Consider the following 21,217-nt stretch of genomic DNA (forward strand, 5'->3'; position numbering starts at 1 on the left):
CGGGGCCGTCCCGACTGAATAGGGATGCTGTGCGCATGCGCCGTCTGCACCTGCGGAGTCCAGAGGCTGTGATGTCAGGGGGACGATGTGCGCAGGCGCAGTAACCTTCCGGAGGGCTCTGGGAGGACCGCCCGCCTGGCTGAGCTGCGGAGGACCGGAGGCAGCGGGGGTTACAGTGTGGTTACAAACACATATCCGGTTGGCCTCAGCAGCAGATCCTATTTGCAAACGGTTGACCCGCGAGAGTGGATTTCGTCGCGAAGTAAGACCGCAAAACACTTTGTCCACTGGCTCGTTATTGGCACTTTGAGCCTGTGCCTCTCTTTAGGCTGCTCTTGGCAGGTGACAACCTCTCGAGTTCTGCTCCCTATGTGTAAAGAGTGGTACCAACGCTCATTTCCGTGGTTGAGAAACCGCCCAGGGGGGAAGAGGGTGTCTTCCTTCCCCAAACGTCTGCTGTTTCATTTAGGTGGAAAAATATGCTTTCGCAAAATTGTCTAAGCCTGTGCTTTCCTATGTGTTTTTCATGATGATGCAACTGTGATGCGTTCTCGTCTAATTCATAAGAATAAAAAATGTATCATTCATAATATAAACAGTTGCATACTCGGAAATCAACTGTGGAGTTCTAGTTTATATTCAAGGATTCAAAATAAAATCATGCCACAAATCTTTATTGAGCAGCTACTACGATATTGTAATTGTACTACATATGCAAAATTGAGAAATGAAAACAAATCGAATCCTTATGTTCTAGGAGCTGTAGATTTCTACCAGTATGCTCTTATGGTTTGTCCTCTTCCACCATGGAGAACTGAGAATTTATTCATAAAGTGTAGGAGGAAACAACTTTTAGAATTAGACATTTCCTTTTAGCATAAAATACTATTGCTTTAAAATGAAATTTTGCTGCAACAGGCTTGAAGAATACATCTTGAAGCCGTTAAGTGCCCTTGCTATGCTATGCTATGCTAAGTCACTTCAGTTGTGTCCGACTCTGTGACCCCATAGACGGCAGCCCACCAGGTTCCCCGTCCCTGGGACTCTCCAGGCAAGAACACTGGAGTGGGTTGCCATTTCTTTCTCCAATGCATGATTGTCTAATGTACAGAAGCCTCTTTTTACAAACTAACACACATTTAATTCACAGTACTAATATGTAGTAAAGCTGGACTGAGGTCTAGCTCCTTCTAGCCCAACAGTTCATTTCTTTATATGTCTAATTCACCTATATTGACTGAACATTTCTCTGAAATCACTTGACTTGTAAAGTCACATGGTACTGTTTTGTGGGTAATTCTCCCACCTACTAGTCAACCTATCCATGTACTTGGGAGGAGTATCCAACAGTGTTAAGTTAAAGGATCCCCTACATGCCCATCTTCTGCAAAGGCATTCGTATACATTTTCGTACCTTGTTCAGCATCTGTTGAGTTGCTATAACGTTGGGGACTGTGCTCTGTACTAGTGATGTAACAGGGGACCCATGAATCACGAAACCAAACTCTTAAGTTGATTCAAATCCCACTCTCCAATTTACCATGTTACTGTAGCCTTTCTAATGCTTGGTTTAAAGAGAATCAACAGTTTTTCATTAAGTATCTCCTAGAGTTGCTTTGATTATTAGTTTTTGTTCGTAAGCGGTCGTCTGTCTTGGTGGGTGGTGCTTATCAGGTAATAACAGGAGTTATTATCAAGAGCCTCTGTGAACTGGAACTCTCAATCTGGTAGCGATTTCACGTTTTAAGAAAACATTATGAAATATCCTCTGTAGATATAAAACAGAGTCCAGAGAATAGGGACTGACAGGAGACAAACACCTATAAACAAACAATTCGGTACAGCTTGGTGCGCATGGGGTTGACCGTGAAAGTCACGACGTTCCAGCTTCAGGCTCCATTTGTGTGGTCACTTCCAAAGCCTTGTTAGGGGCCCTAGAGATGTTGCCACGGTCTTGGGTTTTTGTTAAAAGTTGCAAAAGGTAGTTTTGAATTTTTCTTTCTTTCTTTTTTTTAAATAAAAAGGCCGTCTAAGTGGTACAGGTCTCGGGGTCTAATAAAACATGCATCCGCTCGTGACGGTGCGCCCTGATGAAGGTAGGAGCGGGCTGGGCTGGAAGAAGACAAGAAGTTAAGTGCCCTTATGGGAGCCCTTATGGAAGTGCCGGAACTCACTGCCATACCTCTAACAACCTTCTGGGGCAGACACTCTCTTTGGGAAGAAAAGCGTCCCGCAGCACATCCTGAGGCGTCAGAGGCAGGGCGGGAAGCCTACCGGTGCTCGGAGGATGCCTGACACGCACGGCGGGGGTACCCAGCCCACCGCGATCGCACGCGGTATCCGGCCTCGCGGTATCTTGTCCGTCCCGGGCCTCCGTCGCCGGGGACTCCCCCACTCCCCCGCCCCTACCGGGCCGCCGTCTCTGCGCATGCCCAGGAGGGCGGGGGCCGCCTTCCCCGCTCCCGGGAGGAAGGGCCAGAGCAGGTGATGTGGGAGCCGGCGGGGGCATTTGCCGGCGACACCGAGCGTGAGCCGGAAGTCGGGGAGCCGAGCGCGGCGCCGCGGGAGCTCGGGGCCGGACCGTGGCGACGGCGGCGGCGGTCCGGCGGCGGGAGGCGGAGGAGGACGATGAGGAGCGACGGAAGCGGCGCCGGGGGACGCTGCTGCGCGGCGCCGGCTCCCGAGTGCGCGGCCTGCCCGCGGGTCTGAGTGAGTGCGGGGCGGCCGGCGGGGGGCCTCCGGGGGGCTGCTCGCCGCGGGGCCGTGCGGGGGCGCCTTCGCCGGCTGAGGGGGCCGGAGAAGCCCTGACAGACACCGCTGTGGGCGCCCGGGGCGCGCCTGTGCTCCGCGGGCCGGGAGGGGGCCCGGGGCGCGTCCGAGAGCCGCTGTCCGCGGCGTCTGCAGGGACGCGCGTGAACCCCAGCACCCCCCGGCCCGGCCCTCCCGCCCTCGGGACGGGTGCGGCCGGAGCCCCGCTCCCAGGGCTCAGGGGGCTGGGGGCGGCCTGGGCCGCTCACGTCAGGGACAGGCCGTGAGAGCCGCGGCTGTCGGGGCAGGAACTTCGGGGCGCTGACGGAGCCGCCCCGGAGCACCCCCGCGGAGTTGAGAGTCAGTTTGGCTGGAGACGCCCGTGTCAGCAACGTGTGTGGATATTTTTCTACAAAATGCATCACGAGACTTTACTGCCCAAGGCGTCACAACCGCCCCCCACCCCAAACAAGTTTTATTATTCACCGGCCCTTTGAGTTACCTTTACCCCGTAGTACGGACTCAGTGGAAAGACAAAAGGAGATGCGGGCTCTTAAGTGTCAAGCTCGCTTTTCGTGGCATCTTATTCCTGGTATCATTCGATCGGGTGGTTAATTCTTCGTGGGCAGGCTTAGATTGCTCGCATGTCTTTTTTGCTAAAAGGTTAAGTTTTGTTCTAAATAAGAAGTAAATAAGTCACGGTTGATCGTCTAGTGTTCTTGTCCTAATAACTGTCCTGCTGAAGACCTAGACCGCTCATTGTTAATACTTACTGGGTGCCCAGCTTTGCTCAATCTCCTGAAAATCTTTAGGCGGATTTCCATAAGGTGATGTCACTGTCGTCAAGGAATCCGCAGCCCTTGTAAAACAGGTGAGTTAGGCTACACTAGTGAGTGCCACCGCGTGAGTGTGTGCCAACTGCAGGATGTGGCGTGGTTGGCAATAGGGAGCAGAGGTCCAGGGAAGGCTTTCTGAAGGAACTGCCACCCGCGCTGAGTTTTAACAGAAAAGAAGGCGTCGCCCTCGTTACTTCCTGCGGGCCACGGCTCGGGTGTTCTCCAGCGAGTCCTGCCATTGTTTAAAATCCAAGTCGAGCTGACCTGCTAGCTGTACTTTAACCCAGTCTGCTCTCGTAGGTAAACAGAATGCTTTAAATTCTGCCTCCTGTAAGGAGCTGTGTTTATCAATGCACTGTATTACATTTGATCTCAGCCGAGTTGTAATTAGGTGTTTGATCTCCTTTTTACCTACGAGGAGACATATATTTAGAGAGGGTAAGGGGGTTGGCAAAAGCCACCTAGCTATTAACATACCGAGCTTGGAAACAGGCTCCTTCCCATCGCACAGACACTGCCTGCCGCTGATAGTTTCCTTTGGAATGAGGAATTTCCTTTGGAATGAGAACAGGAAGCCAGATGGTGAATATCTGAACCTTGGCGTATATTCAGACACACCTCAGGCCTGGATAAGAGCATTTGCTCACCACGCTGTCCTGGGTTAACCATCCACCCTCACGTTTTGCCATGATCTTTCCTCTCTCGTCTCTTGGAATCTATTTCTATTTCTCTGTTTTTTTCTTTAATTTAGAACTCAGTTGTTACAGATTCTAAAATCTTTCTAATTCTTGTTTAGTCGCCTCCACAACATTTGAGGTCCTTGTATACTCTTTTTACAACAGACTTTTAAAAAAGGATTCTAGTTTTTTCTAATTAAGATTTTTCTTTCCCTGAAGTGATAGGCTGCATAATAAATGACTACATTTTATGTTCCTGTTTCTTGTAAGTCTTAACTCCTACAGCAGTACATTGTACTGGAGTTGCAAAGCGGTAGCGTTTTCAGGCCATGAACTGTGTGTATTTATGAGTTAGCCTGGGAATCTTGCTTCTCCTGTAACATTGATTTTATAAGAAAATGAATTCTAAGTTTGATCCATTTGGTTAATAGTATTTAGAACACTATCCCTTCACAAGTTGGAAACTTCCTGAATTACATTATCATTTTTTATTTTGACATCAGTGTTTACATTTTTAGCCTTGTAGATCTTTTTTCTTTTTTTAAATTTTCTTTCTTTGATATTTATACTCTTAGAACAAATTGTGATTGACTTCCATAGTGACAAGAATCTGTCGTTTTTGTTCTCTCAGAGTTGACTCTTATATGCCAAGTCTTCTGTGTTTCAAGTGAAAGGGAAACCCAAAAATGCTACCGAGTTGCTGTCTAGTATAGTGTTCCAGATGTCTGCTCAAGCTGATTGAAATCCCAGTTAAAAATGCTCTCTGAACTCTTCAGTTGCTATCCAGCATATCCATAGGCAGTTATTGTTCATTTGTCCCATAGGACTATTAATACTCGCTTTTTCATTATTGATGACATGTGGGTAACCATTAGGGAAATAGATAATTCATTCTGTGGTGTCTCCAGCACGCTGATAGCGGCTATTTGTGTTTCCATTTCAGCTGTGCAGCTGGCATGGTTTCCTAACTCCCCAGTGCTTAGCAGAAAAGGAGATACACTAAGGCGGGAAGGCTGAATCTGCTTCTCTGTTACTTGAAATGTGACTGGAAGCTGTGAATTCCCCCAGAGGATACCATTCTCCCCTTGTGATGTAGGGGTCAGGAGTGACACATGAATTTTCTTCCCACTTTGTTCCCTTGAACCTGTGCATGGTTTTGTCACTTGTTGGTATGGTTTTTTTAATGTATGAGCAGTTTTTTTTTTTTTTTAAACAGAATGTTCCTAAAATCATCAGTTGAGATAGATATAAAGACCTTTAAAATAATAGTACATTTACGACTTTTTAAAATGGTGTTTTGTTTAAAATTGTATTTATTATTGATTACTCTTCAATCAGTTTGTTTTTGAGGAATTCCTATTTAATTCCTGTATAGGTAAAACGTCTTTTATAGTTTTCAAAGACCTTTTCCTGTTGGCAGAATCAGTAAATGAACATATACCATGCAATTCGATGTAAACTTTTGCAGTTTAAAAATAATGATGATAATTAGCATTTACTTTCTTTTTGTGAATCAGTTCCAACCTTCATTAAAATAAAATTTTATCTGTGATTGAAAGAATAACATACTTCTCCAGTTTACTCTGCTGGGAAAGATTGAAGGCAAAAAGAGAAGAGGGCAGCAGAGAATGAGATGGTTTGACAGCATCACCAGCTCAATGGACATTAATTTGAACAAACTTCGGGTGATGGTGAAGGAAAGGGAAGCCTGGCGTGCAGCAGTCCATGGGGTCGCAAAGAGTCGGACACGATTGAGCGACTGAACAAAAACAAATCATTGGGACAATCATAATTAAATGTATTCATTCCCATAGTTTGAGTTTTAGTTCTTAATGTAAGTTGTTAATCTTTATTTTAAATTTTTAGATAAAATACTGCCCCATAAAGGATTGATATAAAGAGACTGCCAGCTTCACAGGGAAAGCAGTAGTATTCTTTGGTGAGGAGGAGGTTGAGGGTCGTTGTTACTGTACACTTGGAATTAATCTGGAAGGTGCCATTTGCATCACTGACATTGCTTTTTATTGGAGAGAATAACCTGAGTTCCCTGTGCAAAGCAAAGAAAAAAACCCGTCGAGTTCATGGAAACTCATGATGGTCTTTGAATACCAGCTTTTCTTCTTCCCCTCCCGTTAATTACAGACTCCTAAAACATAACAATGTCGTTTATTCTGTGAAGATTGTTTAGCCAAAGTTATTTTCTACAGCTTTGACTGTGCGTTGTTTAGAAATATTACTTTGGTGGTCTGGGAAGGAGACTGAACATGTTTGATGAGTAAAATATTTTACAGACCTCAGTTGAAATATAAAATCACCACGTCTCCACACATCTGTGATTTCTGGAGTCCTGTATCTCTCAGTAACTTTTCAGGTACTCTAAAAGTCCCATACCAGGGCCTCCAAATTTCCACTGTACCAGTTAGTGAAAACAGTATTATTGATAATTCAATACCTACTTTCCAATTCCAGCCTTTAATTTTTCTCTATTACCTGTAAAGTAGAATTTGTGAGACCTTAGGTATTATTCAGGTAACTGCTTCCTTTTACAAATGTAGAAACTCAGAAAGCAACGTACAAGGATGCTCATTCAGAGTGGTTCCCCACATTTAAACGTGGGCGTGACTAGTCACCCGAGGTGTGCAAAGCAGCAGTGACTGGGTCAAAGCCTCACTCAGGGCGATAGATGACCAGGCTGAAAGGTCAGCTCCCCATGTTTGTCATCTGTCTTATGGCCATAGTCCTTGGGACCCAAAGAAATTATGTGTCTTTACCAAAGATATTTCTCTTCCAGGACCTATAAAGCTTTAGAAACCAGTAAATATTATAATGCACAAAAGATTTAAATTAATGTAGTACCTCATTCTTAATTTAAAGGTGTTAAGTCTTTGCAGAAAAAGGCAATAAAATTATGTAGTTAGGCAGTGTAGAATAGTGGTGCTCAAACTTTTTTTGTTTCAGAGCACCTTCACATTTTAAAAAATTATTGAGGTCTCTAAAGAGTTTTCCTATATGTAGACTATGTAGAAAGATATTTATTATTTTAGAAATTAAGAGTGGGAGCTTATAAAATGCATAATTTTATCACTTAAAAATAACAGTAAAAAAATCCATCATATTTTAGCATAATAACATTTTTATGCAAAAGAGCCATCTTTGCCAAAAAATTAGCAAGGAGTTTAGTGCTGTTTTACATTTTTGTAAATATCTTTAATGTCTGTTTAATAGAAGACAGGCATATTATCATGTTTCTACATTCATTGTCATATGGTAGGTTGTTTTCGGTGAAGTTTATAAAGAAAGTCAGGCTCACACAGATTTATGGTTTTAAAGGGGTTATTTTAATAGTCTTTTCAGATAATTGTGGATATACTCAACAGATGGTAGTTTCTTAAAGATCAGTTACATTGTGGAATCTGAAATCCATATCAAAGAACTTTTTGTCTCCGTTATGGTAAAATCCATTGGTTTATCTTTCAATGAATTTTTTTTTATCTGTGCTTGATTTTGGTGACACCAGTCATTGGTCATTGAAAATATTAGTTTACTGTGCTGGGCAGATTCTTCCAAATATTCGCACATTTAATGTGTTGTCAAAAATCACACTTGTTTGTGTCATTACCATCACAGTGCCATCAGAAGAGCCTCTTAAGTCGAGGAAGCTATTAGCACCTTCACTCATTTTTCAGAAAAAATGTCTGCCGAACACAGAAATCTGAACAACCACAGTTTATCAGTTGTCTTTTTAGGTAAAAATGGTGTCACTTAAATAAAGCAGCTAGTTCCTCCCACACCTCAGATGTGTTTTCAGTACAGTCCATAGGGTCGCAAAGCTTCAGATGGGACTGGGCGCAGCCACACTCAGCAGTAGTGCCTCATGCGCCCCCCTTGCTTGGTCACTCGTTGTCACAAAATGTTGCAAAGTGGACTCACTGATAGAGATATGATAAAGAGGACAGTGGCACCTACATTTTGGTGCCCCTGTCTTGAATCTTGCTAAGGCACTGGCAGCTTCACCCATCTTTCGTTTTGTACCACTAGTGCGCACGTCAGACAGCGAAACAGCAAGCAGCCTTCTAGTCTGCTTACGTTGATCCTGTTGATCTGAAACACCCTTTGAACGGGCCTTGGGGACCCCAGGAGTCTGCAGCCACACTTTGAGAACCACGGGCATAGCGAGGTCTCAGGTTTCATCGGGACCTTATAGTTCACCCAGTTCAACTGCTCTACTTCACACTGCCCTCGCCAAGTATTTATTTAGATTTTGTTTGAATGCTTCCAGTTCCTGTGAATAACTGTGCTAAATGAATAAAAATAAGAGACATAGACAGCTGCTTGATGGAAAGTAAGAGATTCGTAACCCTGGAATTGTGCTTTGTCCTGTTATTTTAAAAAAGTGCATACTTATAAATTTTGAATCGCCTGTAGTGTCTGTGATTGAGATAGCAGATGGGTGCAGGTGTTGATGGCATTGCCTTTCATCTTTAAATCGGATGATAGCCTGCATTGGAATCTGACGAGGCTTGGAAAGCAGCCGTGGGGGTGTTCTGTGGTCTAGGCTGGGCTTGAGAAAGCCCTTGAGAACTCATATAATATCATTGAGGGTGGGCACACACTTGCTATTAATCTCATTTTTAAGCCTCAGCTTATAGAACAGTTATTTAAATATTTCCCCTTAGGAATGGAACCATTTCCCGTCTTCTGAGTCCACGTGTGAGAGCACGTGACAGAGGTCAAGTGAGCATGTCCGTCATCGCTCCCTCAGTTGACTGGATCCTCAGCTAACCCTGTACCCAGCATGGTGGTTCTGACAGCTCCAAGCTATCCATTCTTTGTATCTTTAGCCTTAAATCGCTTATTGTACTGATATTTAAAGATAGGAAGCATACGGAGTGGTCACGGTGAACCAAACTACTTAATGTTGACCGTAAAATTCTCACAGTGATCATCAGCAGATCCATATGTTTCATTCCTATGATCCAAGTGCTAATAGAGTATAAAAAGATACTACTAATTGTTTCAAAACTGTTCTTTTTAAGAAGCAAACAATCATGATTAGATTTACTTTGGCTATGAATAATAAAAAATTAATCATGTTTTTAATAGGTTATTTTTTGAGAAATGTTCACTAATATCAGTGTGATACTTCTAACCACTTTATCTAAATAAAAAGCACAAAAATTACTTTTCCAAGATTGATATTTTTTATTTAGCTGTAAAACATGCTATGATAATGTGCTAATTTTTGATACAGTAATGTAGATTTAGTCTGCATGTTATATTAAGCCCTAGAATCAGCTGGTTTTCAAAAAAATAACATTCGTTCACATATCATGCTTTTTTGTTCATAATTTACATAAACCATGGAAAACATTAGCTAAGGAGGATTTGTTTAGTTTGGGATAAGTTTGCGTTGCTTATGAAGCATCAGGTACTCAACAAACAGATAAATTGAGATTATGGATGAAGTAGACATGAAGAATTCATAAACAGGTATGATGGAGGCATGAGAAAGAATGAAATCCCCAAGGGAAAGAAGGGTCAGTATACAGGTCCTTGGAAAACACCCCTGTTCAGGGATGGGTCAGAGGGGAGACACACGAGAATTTTATTCTACTGGAAGCCAAGGAAGATTCAAGATTTAGTGCCACTTAGCAGTACATTCGGAGAGGGCAATGGCACCCCACTCCAGTACTCTTGCCTGGGAAATCCCATGGATGGAGGGACCTGGTAGGCTACAGTCCATAGGGTTGCTAAGAGTCAGACACGACTGAGCGACTTCACTTTCACTTTTCACTTTCATGCATTGGAGAAGGAAATGGCAACCCACTCCGGTGTTCTTGCCTGGAGAATCCCAGGGACAGAGGAGCCTGGTGGGCTGCCGTCTCTGGGGTCGAACAGAGTCGGACACGACTGATGCGACTTAGCAGCAGCAGCAGCAGTACACTGTTGCAGTGTGGACGAGAAAAATCCATTGGATTCATTAGCAAGCGGGGTTTGCTTTTTATGAGAGATCCTCATGATAGCTCATGCTTTTCATTGAATTCTCTTAGTGGTTAAGCAGGTGCTGGAATGGTTAAAGACACAGACAGATGGACTTGAGAGTCAGTTAATGTGTGATAATTTGGCAAAGGCATGATTGAGAAATGGGAATAAGTTAGGTATTTATTTAAGATGTGGGACTTGTAGCTCATTCGATAAAGAATCTGCCTGCCATGCAGGAGACCCGGGTTTGATCCCTGGGTCGGAAAGATTCCCTGGAGAAGGAAATGGCAACCCACTCCAGTATTCTTGCCTGGAAAATCCCATGGACAGGGGAGCCTGGAGGGCTACAGTCCATGGGGTCGCAAGAGTTGGACACGACTTAGTGACTAACAACCACCACCACCAGGCGTGAGGTTAAAAACATGGTGATAATGTAAAAGAGGCGTGGAAGACGAGGGATACTGGGCACCGGGCTTCTGTGCTCAACAGGGCTAATGTCCTTTCCCTCTAAACAACTTTTCTAATCCGTGTAAACTTGGGTTTCACTTCAGGTATGTTAAACTCACCGTTCATCTCGATTGCTTATGGTTCTAAGATGTTATCAGCAAATGCAGTGCAGCATGCAGAAGAGCCTGGCAAAAATCCACCTCTTCTGGCAACACCTTTCATGAATGTTTGCCTCCTAAGATGTACTTTCTAAGGGGTAACTAATTGCCTTGCTTATTCGGCATGACCAGCAGCAGTGGTCTTGGGTTCAGCTGGACATTCTCAAAAGACGCAGTAGACCATACCTGACACCAGCCTCCCACTGCCTTGTTGAGAGATGCGGATAGAAGACCCGGCTTGGCAGAGTCGGGTGCGTCATTCCACGTGACGACTCAGGCCGGCGGGAAGAGGATGCAGGGCTGGGAGCAGGTGGTGCTGTGACCCAACTGCTTCATGCCCCACAGGACACGGGGTCTTTTGTTGCGAGACAGAGGCATAGTGTCCAGGACTCAGCAGAGAGCACGCCAGGCACACACCTTACCCCGCTCAGCCCAGACTCGGCTCTGCAGTGGTGTCAGGCCCACCACACAGAGAGCTCCTCAGAAACATTTCTCATCGCCTACCTGTAGGAGGTTCCCAGGGAAACAGTGCTTGAGGGTTAACCAGAAGTCATCACTTTTTCCTGGGGGAGAAGAGGTTTTGTTAACCCTTTATTCACACTAATTTTTTTGGCAAAACAGATGGGAAACTTACTGCTAGCTTTAGGATCTGTTGACTGTTTTCAAGGAAGTGTTGCATTTTTTACTGACCATCATAGCATCTGGGTTTATGCGAAGTTATTTTTACATCTCAACAGATGGCTCAAGTTATGCCTTGAATAATTGTACTTGGTTGATAGTTTCATCAAATTTGTTCAGTAGAAGTCCTTCCTGGATAGTTTGCTAGATCCAGCTCTTTGAAGAGCATGGAGCTATGGTACAGAATGGGGACGGAAGTCATTGGCAATTGGGTTAGCAAACATAAGGCAGTCCGTGAGCAGAGGTCTCTTTGTAAACCACCGGAATGCTGCAGTGTATTCAAGAGAAGACACACACACTCTCTAGAACATTTTTTATTAACCAGTCCTTAAAATTGACTTCCATTTGCTGTTCCTCAAAGTGAATTGGCTTTTATTGACTTGCACAGTGTAACAATCCATTGCAAGATTGCATTTGTGTATCACAAAGTCATTTAATGTAGGTGACTTTTCAGGAAAGCTTTGTGGAAAACTGCAAGGTTAATCCTATATTCCTAAGCAATAATGGACTCAAATATGCCACTTTCCTGATGTCCACTCTTAAATATACATGTCCAGTGTTCAGAATGCAGTTACGTGAGCATTTTAAAAATTCTCATTCTACCGAAAAAAAAATTCAAACTGAAAATAAGTGATACACCCAAGATTACTTAACAAATATATGGTAGAACAGACTTTAAGGTGTGGAATTTTACTGTGTTTTTTTCCTGATATGTCACAAAACAAATGATATTTGAGTTACACATCTCTCTGATACTTCTGTCATAAATGATTGGCTTGACTATGAAAAAAAATGTACCTTTTTTCACTAAAGAAATATCTTAAATGATACATTTTCCCCAAATGGTACAGTGCTCTAGTGTATTTGTATGTTATATCCCAGACCTTATTAATCCTAATCGTTATACAAAGATTGTTTTGTTTTGATGTATCAAATAAATGCCAGTCTATTTCCGAATTTTCCTATACAACTCCTAGGTATAAATGAAAGTCATTCTCTTAGACTTAACAGAAATAAGGATTAAATTAAGTAAATGTTAGCATTAGATGAAAAAGGAAAGTGGTCCGATGTGGCTCTGAGACCTGGCCCTACAGTGACGGTCATAGAGCAGCGCTGTGTAGTGGCTGTTGGTGGATAGTCGTCCCGGACCTCGAACCGAGTTGGCTGTCCACCTGGACCCCAGGGCTGGGATTAAGGCCTCCGTGCCTCGACTTGTTCAGCTGCTGTAGTGCAGCCTCTTTCTCTCAGCCTTGTTTTTCCCAGGTCTGACCCTTAATGCCCAGGTCCTGCTGCCCTGTCTTCTAAGCTTGGATACCTGCTTTTCTCTTACTGTCGAGCTTGTTGTAATAAAACTTGCCACAACTGGGTGGCAGTATTGGTTTCAGAGCAGCTTCAGAAGAACGCTAGGCTGTTGGTTTGTGTTCAAAGAGAGTCATTTGAACAAAAACTCAAATTTGAAAATCCATGTTTAGTGAAATAGTTAACAATTTTTGGTGAGATAATGATGAAAAATTAAATCTATTAAATTATCTAACTCATCTTTATAGCCAGCATAATTTAACTTGATCTTCAGTATTTAATTTGATGAACTAAATACTACATTTAAAAGTTTATGGCATACAGTAAAATTTTAAAGATAAGTCATTAACAGTTATGTACTAAATTTAAGACTAACTTTATGGATAGTTTTGTTAGTGAGTAAAAGAGAATTTTTTTTAATGGTAAATACTTAAGTAGATGACTACAAAACATTATAGCATCTCACCTTTTTTGCCTTTTTAAGACGGTATGTGTAAATTTTATTTGATTATAAAAGCATTGACTTCTGAAAGCTTTTCTTCTGTATTTTCTTTATATCACTTATATTTTTCAGCAAAGTTTTAAAAGATTTTTTCTCCAGTGAGTAATTTTCTTCACTTACCTCTGGTTCTCAGATAGAATTTTCTGTGTCTTTGTTTCACACCTGTCCCCCAAGTGTCTACAGCCGTATCAGTATGCCGAAGCAGTCTTTGCTGACTCCCTGGTGTGAAGTTGCAGTCAGGGCTGTGTAAAGATTGAACATGTTGCACAGTGCTAGCAGTCTGAAGTTTCTTTTAAATCAGTTGTGAAACACAAATTATTAGACCGTTTCTTAAAAATAATACAGAGTCGGACACGACTGAGCGACTTCACTTTCACTTTTCACTTTCACACATTGGAGAAGGAAGTGGCAACCGGCTCCAGTGTTCTTGCCTAGAGAATCCCAGGGACAGGGGAGCCTGGTGGGCTGCCGTCTCTGGGGTCGCAGAGAGTCGGATACGACTGAAGCGACTTAGCAGCAGAAAGGGCTTCCCAGATGGCGATAGTGGTAAAGAATCTACCTGCCAATGCAGGAAATGCAAGGGACAAGGGTTCTATCCTTAGGTTGAGAAGATCCCCTTGAGAAGGAAATGGCAACACACTCCAAGATTCCTGCCTGGAAAATTCTATAGACAGAAGAGCCTGGTGGGCTACGGTCCATGGGGCCTCAAAAAATGATTGAGCACAGTTTTAAATTGTTTTTTAAATTTAGCTATGCAAGAACCTCCAAATGGGGAAGGGATACTTTATTTTTTTTATCCTAGTTTAATTATAATTTTTTTCTATAATGTGGAAAATTGACAATAAAGCATATTGGATTGATCTTGACAGGTTAGACTCTGTTAACTCCCTCTTTAATAAAATTTGCCCTCAATCTACTTAGCTTAATAATTGTGTAGGATACAAAATCAATATACAAAAATATGTTGTGTTTCTATAAGCTAATAATGACCTATCAGAGAAATTACGACAACCTCGTATATGGTTTCATTGAGAAGAATAAATAGGTAGGCAGAACACTCTTTGACTTAAATTGCAACAATGTTTTTTGGATCTGTCTTCTCCAGTCATGGAAACAAAAGCAAAAAATAAACAAATGGGACCTAATTAAACTTAAAAGCTTTTGCACAGCGAAGGAAACCACAGATAAAATGAAAAGACAACCTATGGACTGGGAAACAATATTCGCAAATCATGAGACCAACAAGGGCTTATTTTCCAGAATAGACAAACAGCTCATACAGCTCAATATCAAAAACACAGCAAAACACCACAACCCAATCAAAAAATGTGCAGAAGACCTAAATAGACATTCCTCCGAAGAAGACGTACACGGGGCCAGTGGCACGTGAAGAGGTGCTCAGCGTCACCAGTTGGAGAAATGCAGATCAGAGCCGCAGTGAGGCGCTACCGCAGGTGTTCTCACCCGCACCTATGTGTGCTACTGGCCTCTGACTAGACTGGCTGTGGGGTCATCGTGCAGCATGTGCAGTAGACCTGAAGCTGACGTAATGTTACGTGTCCCTTCACCTCCGTGTAGAAACTGCCCTCACCCTCCTCAGCTGGCCAGTGGATGCACCAGGAGCCTTGGCGCCTGGCTTCCTGGCCTCCGGGCTCTTCTGCCTGCAAAGCTGGGACGTGGCCAATCCACTTAGGCTCCTGAGCCTGTGTTCCCTCCTGGAAAAAATGGGGAACATGGCATCAGTTTATTTTTCTCTTAAATCAAGGAAAATACATGAATGAGAGTATTTTTAACGCATTTTTTTTTAAACCTGCTTTTTTTTTTCTTTTTAGAAAATGAATATATTTAATGCGTATTTGTCTTTCATCAGTACAGCAGTGGAGGGTGAAAACAGCTTGGGAACTGAAGGGACCGAGAGAATTAGGACAGTCGGTTTTATGGATGGCCTGGTGTGGTTTCCAAGGATTCTCCTGGTGATGGGATTGGTTACATCATGGACCTAACTTTTAAGCTAATAGATACATGGCACCTCACTGACTCTCTCTCTCTCTCTCTTTCTGTCTCTAGGACACTTGCAGAGAGCCACGATGGAAAAGTCCTGGATGCTGTGGAACTTTGTTGAAAGATGGCTGGTAGCTTTGGCTTCCTGGTCTTGGGCTCTCTGCCGCATTTCTCTTTTATCTTTAATAGTGACCTTTCATCTGTATGGAGGCATTGTCTTACTTCTGTTAATATTCATATCAATAGCAGGTATTCTGTATAAATTCCAGGATGTATTGCTTTACTTCCCAGAACAGCCATCTTCTTCGCGCCTTTATGTTCCCATGCCCACTGGTATTCCACATGAAAACATTTTCATCAGAACCAAAGATGGAGTGCGTCTGAATCTTATTTTGATAAGATACACTGGAGACAGCTCGCCCTATTCCCCGACTATAATTTATTTTCACGGGAATGCAGGCAACATAGGCCACAGGTTGCCAAATGCCTTGCTTATGTTGGTTAACCTCAAAGTCAATCTTCTGCTGGTCGACTACCGAGGCTATGGGAAAAGTGAAGGAGAGGCAAGTGAAGAAGGACTCTACCTGGATTCTGAGGCTGTGCTGGACTATGTGATGACCAGACCCGACCTTGACAAAACAAAAATTTTCCTTTTTGGCCGTTCCTTGGGAGGAGCGGTAGCTATTCATTTGGCTTCTGAGAATTCACATAGGATTTCAGCCATTATGGTTGAGAACACATTTTTAAGCATACCACACATGGCCAGCACTTTATTTTCATTCTTTCCAATGCGTTACCTTCCTTTATGGTGCTACAAAAATAAGTTCTTGTCCTACAGAAAAATCTCTCAGTGCAGAATGCCTTCTCTCTTCATCTCCGGACTCTCCGACCAGTTAATCCCACCAGTAATGATGAAGCAGCTCTATGAGCTCTCCCCGTCTCGGACTAAGAGATTAGCCATTTTTCCCGATGGAACTCATAACGATACGTGGCAGTGCCAGGGTTACTTCACGGCCCTCGAACAGTTCATCAAAGAAGTAATAAAGAGTCCTTCTCCTGAAGAGATGGCCAAAACTTCATCTAATGTAACAATTATATGATGTTTTCGTTTTCATTAATGCACTGTATTTTAATTTGTGCAGAATGATAAAAAAAAATACTCCTTTCTAGAAGCGTGTTATGTCTGTACTTGTCTGAAGAGTGACATTAAACTTTGAAAGGACTTCAGTGCTCCTTTAAAATGATCCAAATAGTTTTTTACATTTGAAAAACTATAATTATTGGGATTATTTCATACATTTTCACCAGACTTTTCAGTGTGGTTGCGTATCCATATCTTTAGTTTAATATGCTATTATAGCATATTCAAAAGTTTCTTGTTGCCCAAGATGTACGTGTAATCCGTGTGACACTTAGATTAATGACTAAGTGTGAAAGGAGACATGTAAACGAGAAACCTTTGGGTATTATTCCTTTAGTAAATACTGGGACAATCATGGTAAGCAAACTTAGTTCTGTAATTGCATTTTTCACCTTAAAAATTAAAATGAAATGCATGGTGGTGTTTTATTCCTTGACTTATGCAATGCACTGTTTTTAATGTAAATAGTACTGATCATATACCAGTGTATATGGTAGCCTGGGTTATATCTATTTTTATGTAAACTCTATTTTGTTTTTAGCCAGAAATGAAATTGAGGCCTGTGTGCAGGTCGCCGTTGACTTTTGCTCTGCTGAATCCTGAGATCCAGCCTTTTCTTCAAAATAAATGGGACCCCCTTTTCCAGTGTAAATGTACCATGTTTTGTTAGGTACAGTCTGGATCATGGCATGTAAAAACAGAAATTGAGACTTTTACTGCAGCTTTGATGTGCATATTTGAACTTTTTAACATTTGTATCAATGATTTTGGTGGCAAAAAGAGTTTTAGCTTCTGTCATTTTGTAAGTCTACAGCTGAACCACTAATAGCGGTCATAATGAAGATCAGAACCTATTTAAGAATCAATTAGGAAGTCTTATTACATTATTGTACATACTGTTTTACAAAAATTCCTACGTTTGCTTTTTTAAATCCAAATATCTACGTGGATCTATCCCACTGAAGCCAAGGTAACATTTATTGGACTTTCTGAAAATAGAAGTGACGAAAACAAAAGTAAATGAAAATTATCTTCTTCAGCTTAATGTTTCAGTTATAAAATAGAGGAGCTGCATCAAAGGACAGCTTTAGGAAGTCTTATTTATTCATTTTCTACCTGTGAGAATGTGTGAGTGAAAGAACTCTAGAGCTTTTTATCACAGAACCTATTACCACGTTTAACCATTAAATGGCTGTAAATGAGAAGTAGTATTTAGACATATAGAAGAGTAAGAAAAATCTTACTTAAAAAAAGAGCCCCTTAAACTTACAAGATTACCTGAAAAAACATAAGCAGTCCTCAAAAATTAGAGGTAATTGAGATGTGTACATTATTGCATCAGCTCTAACGTACGCTGTTGTGAATATTTTAGCTGTGTTTATTGGCTTTGTGCAAGTAGCTCGGACAGAGAAAGAATGGATTAGTAATCTTGACCTCAGTCAAAAACTCTGGGAAGACAGGGCAGGAGACACTTTTGCCAAATCACATTCTTGTCTCTCACTTTCTGTCAGTGTTTAAGAAAAAATAAAATACAGCAAGTGTGAGTTCTCAAGGATAAATGTTTTCTATAAATTGTAAAAACATCATGCATTTAAAAACGAAATTGGAAACGCATATCATGGAAGGTGTATTTTGTATGCATAAATTCACGACAATTAAAGGCTGCTTTCATTCTGTCAATCATTGCTGTGTAGAATGACTATCCCAGATAGTAATACGTTAAAAAGGAAGAAGACCCGAAAATGTAGTGTATCTAGACATGAGCTTACCCAGACTTGTGTCACTTTTTAGCGTTTACAAAGTACATTATGTTTTCTTGTGATCATTTAGTACACTGGAGCAATTTATCAACTTTAGTTATAAATATACTGATGAAGCATAAAAAGCTTTTTCTTCATCGGTGTTTCGTTTAATGCTGCTGTTTTTCTTAGTACTTCAGGTTTATTTTTTGTTTGTTTTTAGCAACCTCCCCACCGGTTTTTTTGTGTATCCCATTCCTACCTTTGTTCTTCTCTTCGGGTTGAGGAGCCTTTTTTTCTGCAGCAAAGGGGAGAGGTTGTGTCTAGGGCTGTAGTATTTAAATCTCTTTCCTAGCTTCTTTGTGTATTTGAGGCTATTTCCTTAAATGGGAAACATGTAGAAGACAAACTCCTATTATCAGGGGTTCATGAAGCCCATGGCATCATTTTTTTTTTTTTTAAACATCTAATTTTGTGGCCAAAGCAACTGGTCAAGAAAACATGAATTCATGAGTCACACCTTCATTTTGGACTCATCTCTTAGTGGGTATAGGCTTGTGTCCGTCTTATTAATTTCTGTCTCATTTATGCAAGAGCAGCTGTAGGCATTTCTGGATGAGGTTTTAAATGTAATTTGGAAATCCTAGAGTGATTTTTAAAAATAGAATAAAATTGATTGAGATCAAAATCCATTATTCTAAAAGGGATTATTGGAAGTAAAATGGTGAAGAGTATCCTAAAGAAAGACACTGCAAAATACAGGAGGAAACCGTTCCTAACAGATACAAGAATACTACCAAGATAAAGACAACTGGAAAGGTGAATGAGACATGTGTCCCTAAGGGTGGCTCTAGGATGTAATTAGCTGCTGAGGTTGGTGACAAGGAAGCAGAACATGGAACGCAGAACGTAGGAACCACGGCGTTTCTAACAGAGAAGGCGACTGGAGCACCTGTTAATTGTATCTACCCTACGTCTTTGCAAATACTTTGACTGTAAAACGTATTTTCATTAAAATGGTATTCTGAATTTTGTTATGGGGCAGCTTAAATTTATTTTTTTCTTGAATGTAGACAGTTGATAATAACCCGTGTTCTACCTTTGTGTCACCAGATTAATGACACTGTAATCCTTGCTGAGGATTCATGCCACCTGATGCTTTCATACTCATGAGTAGTTTATACCATTTGGTTTGAGATGGGTCTGGGCTTGTTTGGTGGACTTAACGAAGGCCATATTCAATTTTATATAAACTATCATGCAAGCCCGGCCAAAGTGTAGTTTTTGATTGAGTCCCTTCCTTAAGGTTAGGAGTAAATACGGTAAGTCTTAAAAAGGGATGTCACTGACATCCCTTTTTAAATTAGGTCGTGATTGAGAGAGCCGAAAACCTCCACTGACCTTTCCCCTCTTCGTTTTTCTTAATATGTTTGACTGCAGTTACGGAGAAAGAAACGTGAAAAGAGTACTTTTGGATTATCTGCTTAAATTTATGTATTTTCATATCACTCAGGTAAAGTTGTGAATGACAGAGCACAGACATCTATTTTTTAAATCAGAGTAGAAAATAAAAAGCACTTCTGTTAACTTATATTGCCATATATGCACATCATCTTAGCTAATCAGAAATAGTGTGTTCATTTGTGTGGCAAAATAAATGCATTCATTCTAATAGTAGTCAACACATTTTTGCCAGATGGCACAAATATACCTCCATTTATATTTTGTTTCTCAAAAATGTAGTTTAACAATAGGACTGTGTATAAGAGACACTTTTATGAAAAGTGTCAATATATACATACGTAACAGGGATGAGTGTATGTTGAACAATTTCTGTCAGTACACCATATGCTGGAAATTCCAAGTTGTTTTCAACCCATTCAGATACATTCAGGATAAAATAAGTTAATCCAATTTCATAATGTAAATCATATTTTGTTATTTGCCATAGTTTATTTGAAGCCGTAATAAACTTTTATAACTCAGATTTGAATGTTATAGTGCATTATGTGGTAATCATGGCAAGCAAACATTGACATTTGTTTTTTTACAAATAAATTTCTTTTAAAATATACTTTCTATTTTTCTGTACTGACATATGCAATAAATTGATACATTAAAAGTTTGATTAATGTCTTAAGATAGTTTGTTTTCAGTCTTTTCTATTAACCTAAATTATATAAAAGGACATTAAATCTTCCTCAGTGGTCAAATAAACTCGCGAATTTGTACTGAAATTAATGAATTTTTATTGGTGTGAATAAAAAGTTAGATCTACTTTCTCTTCCCTATATATATATATATATATATAATGAATGTAGTCCCATTAATATATATATTAATGTATAATAATTATACATTATTATAATGTATAATATTATTATACATTATTATAATGTATTATTCTCCCACATACATTTCATTTAGGCTAATATTAAATATTTCCTGTATGTGAACTGCTGGTGGATGAGACCCAAAGCATTTGATTAGTTACATTAATATAGGAATGAATGGATTTTAACTGTTCTTAGTTAATGTTGCCTTGAGAGTTCATAAAGTGCCTTTTTGTGAAATTCTGCTTTTCTTCTCATTAGTATTGAGTTAATGATTCGGGGTTAATTATAAAGATGCCCCAATAGTCACTCGACCTTTAGGGGTCTGTAGCTTGCTTTACGTAACCAGAAATCTGTTTGCTTAGATAGTGTCAAAACCAGCTAGATGACGGGAAAGTGGCCCCTTGCAAGCAGAGGTGAAGATGTCACCTGGAAGAGACTGCTGTTGCATGGGTCGATCTGGGGCAAAGTAGGATCCCCAGTGTGCTTCCTGTGGGATCACCAACCTGGATTCCCAGGGGAGCAGTTTTCAGATCTCTAGTTCTTAACTTTCAAAGGGTAATTTTTTCCACATTCCTGTTTCACTCTCCAACTCTTGCTTTACACCCTGAAGATGATGAGTAGTTGGGTCTGGTTAGAGAATGTAACTCCTGTCTTATTAAGGGGAGTGAGTGAT

The 21,217-nt window shown here is 41.1% G+C and overlaps 1 protein-coding gene across 2 annotated transcripts; it reads left to right on the forward strand.

Annotated features, from left to right (window-relative positions):
• Positions 1 to 149: 149 nt before the first annotated feature.
• ABHD13 (abhydrolase domain containing 13) lies at positions 150 to 20,348 on the forward strand. 2 transcript variants are annotated; one of them, XM_027557956.1, is made up of 2 exons: positions 150 to 262; positions 15,395 to 20,348. In XM_027557956.1, exon 2 carries the CDS (start codon positions 15,415 to 15,417, stop codon positions 16,426 to 16,428), a length of 1,014 nt encoding a protein of 337 aa, XP_027413757.1. In that variant the 5' UTR covers positions 150 to 262; positions 15,395 to 15,414; the 3' UTR covers positions 16,429 to 20,348. The 2 variants fall into 2 exon arrangements, with proteins under 2 accessions (XP_027413757.1, XP_027413756.1); XM_027557955.1 differs by lacking the exon at positions 150 to 262 and adding an exon at positions 2,455 to 2,709.
• The last annotated feature ends 869 nt before the right edge of the window (positions 20,349 to 21,217 follow it).

The sequence above is a fragment of the Bos indicus x Bos taurus genome, chromosome 12, assembly GCF_003369695.1.
Source record: "Bos indicus x Bos taurus breed Angus x Brahman F1 hybrid chromosome 12, Bos_hybrid_MaternalHap_v2.0, whole genome shotgun sequence".
NCBI classification, from domain to species: domain Eukaryota; kingdom Metazoa; phylum Chordata; class Mammalia; order Artiodactyla; family Bovidae; genus Bos; species Bos indicus x Bos taurus.